The sequence below is a fragment of the Anneissia japonica genome, unplaced genomic scaffold (assembly GCF_011630105.1).
Source record: "Anneissia japonica isolate Jap-2015-1 unplaced genomic scaffold, ASM1163010v1 scaffold288296_len194742_cov168, whole genome shotgun sequence".
In the NCBI taxonomy this organism is placed as follows: domain Eukaryota; kingdom Metazoa; phylum Echinodermata; class Crinoidea; order Comatulida; family Comatulidae; genus Anneissia; species Anneissia japonica.
In genome coordinates this window covers 109059-116355 of record NW_022740661.1, presented here as the reverse complement: position 1 = coordinate 116355, position 7297 = coordinate 109059, and the positions used below count along the sequence as shown (strand labels likewise).

At 33.6% G+C, this 7297-nt stretch overlaps 1 protein-coding gene across 1 annotated transcript in view; it reads right to left on the bottom strand.

Annotated features, from left to right (window-relative positions):
• LOC117118289 (cysteine-rich secretory protein 1-like) overlaps positions 1-7297 on the bottom strand; it is a 31441-nt gene that overhangs the window by 11850 nt on the left and 12294 nt on the right. The window contains exons 3-6 of the mRNA XM_033262850.1: positions 3834-4079; positions 3319-3425; positions 2391-2479; positions 1975-2004 (exon numbers count right to left, since the gene is read on the bottom strand). Of these exons, the coding sequence (XP_033118741.1) occupies positions 1975-2004; positions 2391-2479; positions 3319-3425; positions 3834-4079 (472 nt within the window). The remainder of the gene's footprint in view (positions 1-1974; positions 2005-2390; positions 2480-3318; positions 3426-3833; positions 4080-7297) is intronic.

The following is a 7297-nucleotide window of genomic DNA, read 5'->3' as shown; positions in this document are numbered from 1 at the left end:
AAACATTGAAGTAAACTTAAGGTGAATTAGGAGCACATTTCAGATCATCTGTAATAGTGGCCTACCTAGAAAAAAAAATGTGTGATATTTAAGGTCTGATGTAAGACAGTCCAGAAACCAAAATTGACGCCAGATCCACAAGACTTGAAAGCTATATGAATATACTGTAATACTATTGGCATACCAGCCCTTACTCAGGTTAATTCTAGAGAAAAGTTGATATACTATACTATAATAATTGTGGGTTTAAACATATGTTGTCTCAATTCAGGCAATGTATAATTTGGGAAATTCAGTGACCTTTCATAATAGTAATAAACAGGTATGTATTCTGGAAAATAAATAAAATGAAATATTAAATTTAAATTCTTACATAAAATATATACATATGAAAGTCACTTTATGATAGATACAATACACAGGTACAAATAGGCCTACCTGTTTGTCTACAACTTATAATTAGGCCGACCAGCCCTCCATAAACTAACGTTAGAATACCGCACTTTCGGCAGTAAAGAACAATTAAAACCTCATAAAAAAGGCAACTAATCCGTTTACCTATAATTGAATCCAAGGACACCAGTGTTAAACACTCAGTACTTATCCTTGATAATGTGTTAATCCAATTAATATAGTGAGATAACATAACGTTAGTTTATCAAGGGCGGGTTGAGCTAATGATTCTTAGTCGTGCCTATCACCAATTGTTGTCACACTCAAATTTTCAAGTTGGGCATCTGACAGCGTGGAGATTTCGTCACTGGTAATCTGAAAAGAATAACACAGAGAACAAGTCTCTGACACATACAATGCAGCACCCCTACACACAAACACAAGTTGGCTTTTACAAAGAGTTCATGAGAATAAAAAAAAAAGCAACTTCAATTTAAATTTTTAAGAAGTTACTTAAAAAATACATTTTTGGCCATTTATTAGCAGTCATTCGCGTTTGGTTGTAAAATAATTAATAACCTGTCAAATAACGTCCTGTCATAGGCCTATAGGCTACGCCTGCTAACCATCAATTAGTCCAGGCCGTGGCCCACGCCTGTGACCTAGGCCCTAGGCCTAGTTTATATTTATTAAGTAAACAAAAACGGGGAGTTGTGATGCTTAATTATAAAATCTAGGGCAATGTCAGAAACATAATTAAGGTCAGATGACAAGGCCTAGGCCCTGATGTTTCATTTCATTTCATTTATTTCGTCAAACAGAAAACAAAACATACAGAAATAACAGTACCATTACCAAAAATCAGAGACAGGATAAACAAAAAGCAAACTAAATTGCTACAGAATATTCTCGGCCCCACCCCTAAGGCCTAACCCCACCCCCTAAACCATATAGTAACATTAGGCCCCTATGGCCAAGAAGCCCTAGTACCCCACATGCATGCCTCGTCAGTTGTCATCTCAGTGAAAACCGGCCAGACAGGACCCTTATCATTTGATAAATCATTAGGCCTAGCCTCTAGGCCTATACTATTATTATTTCTGTATTATTGTTGCTATTATTAATATAAAAATAATAATACCTTCTCCCTTTCGAAATTCTCCAGAAGATGCATTAAATGAAGTTAATTAAGTACATTTTAATAGGCCTAGGCCTAGTAGGCCTAAGTACCATTAATCTTTTGCGCCATGGTGGATGGTACGGCGTTGCGACTATGCGACTAAACTTGTATAGGCTCATTCCCACAGCCGCCCAAATTTTTCATTTGACCCAATGTCAAAGGTTGTATTTTATTTATAATTGCGCCGAATGCCAATACTACGCCGAATGTAAATGCGCCGAATGGTAAAAGAGCCGAACGTAATGGTAAAAGGGCCGAATGAAAATGCGCCGAATGGTAAAAGAGCCGAACGTAATTTTAAAAGGGCCGAATGTAAATGCGCCGAATGGTAAACTGTTACCAAAGGCAGCGATGGCGTTCCATATGATTCTTCAATATCTTATTTAAAAATGTCTACTTACTACACGTTTCGTCGTAGACCGAGCATGAACCTGAAATTTATTTTAAAATAGTGCTTAAATATATTAATAATAATAATTATATTGTGATTGTAATTCAATACAATCTATAAAATAGTGATTCCTAATAATCACCAATGTTAACAATAAACATGTTTAATAATAATAATAATAATAATAATAATAATAATAATAATAATAATTTGTTTAATTTATTCACATGCTGATACAGACCAACTGTGCATAACGAATTGGTATGCCATGCAGCTTCATCACAATATTACAATTCTACAATTGTTTTATTTTAAAGAAATAAAATAAATAATTTAATGCTTAGAGAAAATATATTGCAAGCATTAGTATAATTATACCAAATAAGCACTCACAATAGATTCAAATGTTTAAGCTTCATTACTTACGACATTGGTTTTTGTAGCATTGCCTGGCGCCTGGAGGACATTCAGTACAACTCCGTCCAGTAGTATAAGGATGGTGACCAATATTACCACTGTCAAATATGATTAATGTTTCTCAAACACAAAACTACATACGATTATATGTAGGAATAATGAACAGTCTGAAGAAAAATTTAACCCACATGAACACGCACATCTATTATTATACACCATATGATATCACATCATGTAACACCACACCACACTATATTACATCACACACCACGTAACACAACATATATATTAATAATAATAATATATATATATATATATATATATATAAAATACTGAAAAATAATGCTGTGGAGAATGGCAAGTGAAACTAAAACAGATGTAAAACATTAAAGATTAAAATCAAATATTATCGTGGGACTGTCTCTTATACACATCTAGATGTGTATAAGAGACAGCAGTTGGCCGGACAGGATTGCCAAAACTATATCACTGTCTAGTGGCTCTCCGATGCCAATGAGAACAAGAATTATTAAAAAATTAAATTAGCATAAAATATTCAAGTGAAATAGGCTAATCAATAAAATTTACATTTAAAAATATATATGTACAAAATCCTCAGTAAAATCGGTCAAAATACAATAAAATTTTAAAAATTGCGGCAAAAAAAAAAAAAAATTATTGCTTAGCATAAAATATTCTGATATAAAATTACACATCACATATCATAATATCCTTTCATATATATTATATCGTATCATATCGTATTATATCATATCAATTAACATATTCAGTAATAGGTATTAATGGAATTTGGTTACACAACATGGCTAATTAACATGGATGAGGGATTTGAGTTTATACCAAACAAATGTTTGGATAAGAAAAAAAAAATTAACATAATATCCATATACCTAAGTTACATAAAAAGTGTACATACGCAGGTCCATAGTTACATGTTACAATCCAAACATTTAAGGCTCCATCAACTGTGCTGCTACAGTAAGATAGACCGCATCCAACAGCGTGTGAATGGGCCCATACAATCTATAAATAAAATAAGATAATCATTTGTTTACTTAATCTGTCATTTCTTTTACAATAATTTTAAGGTTATTAAAACGGTATTTAATCATCTTTCTCCGAGGTTGTGGGATGTCATTATTTAGCCTACTGTCATCGTTAGGCTATTGCCCAACTCACCTGCAGAGACTGCGCTTCACAGTGGTTTCTATGGTTAAGGCCCAAGCCCAATAATTGTTTCTTGCATCTAGGAAAGTAACTACCGAAATAATTATCTAGGCACTCATCTGGAAAAAAAAAAAAAAAAACAAAACAAACAAAACATAAAAAAACAAAAAACAAACAAACAAAAACAAAAACAAAAACAAAAACAAAAACAAAAACAAATGAATTACTGCAATTTAAATCAGAAGTTCTTACAAAAGTATTTACCTGTGTGTAATGTCCGCAGACCTTATTTTCTTGACATTCGTTCTTCTCGTATGTATAAAATCGGTACTCGTTGTACCAAGCCTGCGTAGCTGTTACTCCATTAGGGCGACTGTCGGGACCGCCTGACATTTCGTATAGATTTTGTCCAATAGAACTGTATGGCGAAATGTTAGTTGGTTGTCCGTGGTTGAAGTTACACGTGTCGGACCACTGTTGAGCCATTGTTGCAAGATTGTCATCCCATGTCTATAGATGTTTTGACAATTTATTATTAATTAAATTATTTTATCTATTTAAACCTTTTAATGTAATACAAAATCAGATATCAATGTATACTAGACCTACAAGGTTTGTATTTCAGTGCTTGCGATTATAAAAATGAGGCATATGAAGTACAATATATAATTTGCAATTATAAAAATATCCTTTTTAAAACATGTTTTGAAATCCTAATAATGTGTACCAAAGGATCCAATTAACTTTGAGTGCTCAATATTAAAACAATTAATTAGAAGGATTACTGTATACCTGCAACAAATGTGAAAAATGAATTAATTTTGTCAATGCCCTCCCGCAAATGGGGTAAAATTTGAATACGTTACTAAGTGGAGAAACTATAATAGGAAATGAACGAACCAGAGCGGCGCCTTTATTATTACTATATAGCGCCGCCGTGCGGACGGGATAAAATTGCTCTGCGTGTAACCACAATGCCTTTCGAAGGGATATTCCACTATATTGGGAAGCTGCTCTATCTTCTGCTATTTAATATCTTTGGGTGCCCTTATGACAACGTTTAGGCTACGTCAGAGATCTTATAATTACAAGATAGCGTTATACGCGTAACAAATAGAAGCGTTAATGTTCAGTAAAAAGAAGCATAAAAAGCAAAGATCCATAAACACAAGATAGCGTTTTTAGCGATATCTGCGTGCAAATTATGTAATAACCATAGAGCTATTAAACAACTAGAGTGCTGACAAGATGGCGAAGCAATGCAGAGTTATGTATATGTACCATTCAAGATGGCCGTCGTAGTAAAGCGCCACTTTTAGGTTTAGTAATACATATTATTACCATAATGCGCTTAAGCGAAATTTTATTGGCTAAATGTATGGCAGCCATATTGGATGGTACACACACACAGCTCTGCGTATTTCGAACATCGAATACATTGCAGTTAACGCTCTAGTATTCTTATTAATCAATCAATCAATTTATTCCTCAACTTTAGGCCATTGGCCCTTTGTATACATAAAGAATCATAAAATAATAGCGAACAATGTGGAAAATCAAATAGTTAGTTATAAAAGGTATCTATCTTCGTTCTCCTCTTAAATGCATGGTGTAAATAAATGAATATTTTTTGTATTATTAGTGGACTGTGCGAGAAATAAAGTTATATTGTATAGGGAAACGAACATATTATCGTGGGATGTATTTTTATCTTAAATCACTCTATAATTTACATTTGAAAAGAAAATGTAATTCCTCTTCAATATCCACTTAAAGAAGCAAATTCTATCCTCGAGGTTAATATTTAATTTTCTACCATCCTCAATTTTTAAGTTGTGGTTAGAAACGCGGAACGAATTCAAGATCTTTTTGAAATAAGGATTTAAATTAGAAGAAAGGTAGTTTTCAAAAGCAATATAATATTTGAATGAACAGTACCCTTTTTAGCCTATTTGACTCGTTAACTTGTGACTCCCATTCTTGTTGGTCAATATCTAAAGAACGTTGTTTAACATGACTTAAAAAGCAAACATCACCACCAACACCTTGGTTAAGCCATGCTTCCCCGAACCAAATTAACGGAGTTATTTTTCTGATTTAATATAAATTTACAAACTTTATTTTGAACATATTCCAAATCAGCTCCTTTAATATAGTCCCACACCTCACAACAATAATTAAGAATAGGCATTACTTTTACATCAAATACATTTAAACAAATGTCAATACTTAATTCAAGCAAAAAGTTGCTTTGGAAGCTTGCTCGGCAAGAACGGATTGGGTTTTTGACCTTATTCCTCTGGAGGACAGTGTAATTCCTAAATATTTAAAATATGGAACAACTTCAATTTGGATATTGTTGTACCACCACTTTTCGTAATTTCTTAAAATACCACAATTTCTAAATACCACCATTTTAGTTTTCTTCTGATTTACTTTAAAATAAAATTTGCAATATTTTTCTAGTTCATTAGGTAGTTTTGTAACTGGTGTTTGGACTCTGACATGAATACAAGATCGTCCGCAAATAATAGGTAGAAAAGGTTTACCAACGCAAGTGAACAGCTATCAAATGTGTATAGTTTTTAGAAATCTCGAAGTGTAGGTCATTGATAAGAAAATGCAAAAAGGAAAGGGGATAGAATGCACCCCTGCCTAAGACCAACTTGGCAAGTAAAGAGGCTCGTTATACCTTTTGGCGTTGAAACACCACTTTTGACATTATCATAGTATGAATATAGAATGTTTTAAATTTTCCATGTAAGCCTCCAAGTATTCTTATTATATCTTTATGGTAATAACGCAGTGTACGGCGCCCTTTGAAAAATATGCAAATTTTCGAACTTTAACTGTTTTGACCATGGCGTACAACGCGTGAATTTACCTTTACGCTCAACAATTAGAAGCGTCGATTTACAATTAAGGAACAATAACGTTGGTAAACGAACTTTTGCGTAACGTGAACACCTTATCTCAGATATATGGCAACAACTACGACGAACTCTCCCAATAATGATTACTTTCTGCTGCAAATCTATTTGTTACGCGTAAATTAAATCGCGGAGAACGCTATATTGTGTTTATAAGATCTTTGATAAAAACATAGAGATATAATAAAAATACTAGAGCGCTGACTGCAATGTATTCGATGTTCGAAATGGGCAGAGCTATGTTTGTGTAGCCATAGATTTAGCCAATCAAATTTCGCCTAAGCACCATCATTTGCAATTCCGCCCTCAATTTACACAGACAGGTCAGTACAGCTAGTTACCCGTATGTTTGAAATTTGAGCGTTGCGGTGTAATGGGTGTTATGTACACGATTTTAATTTTCATTCCATGGTACTTTATTTTTGAATAAGATGCTCCACTTGGCCTCGTTTTGGCTACGATAGTTTAATAATTTGTTATTACCATTACTCATTACCATTAATGAAATAATAGTCAGTCAGAAGGCTTATTTATGGTAATAATATGTATACTAAGCCTGAAGGTGGCGCTTTACTACGACGGCCATCTTGGATGGTACACATACATAACTCTGCATTGCTTCGCCATCTTGTCAGCAATCTAGTTGTTTAATCTATAGCTCTATGGATAAAAAGCAAAGATCTTATAAACACAAGATAGCGTTCTCCGGGATTTACGCGTGCAAATTCTGTAATAAGGCATGAATGGCGCCCTCTTGCTAAATTGGAAACTTTTGACCCTTGACCGCTCTGATCTGAC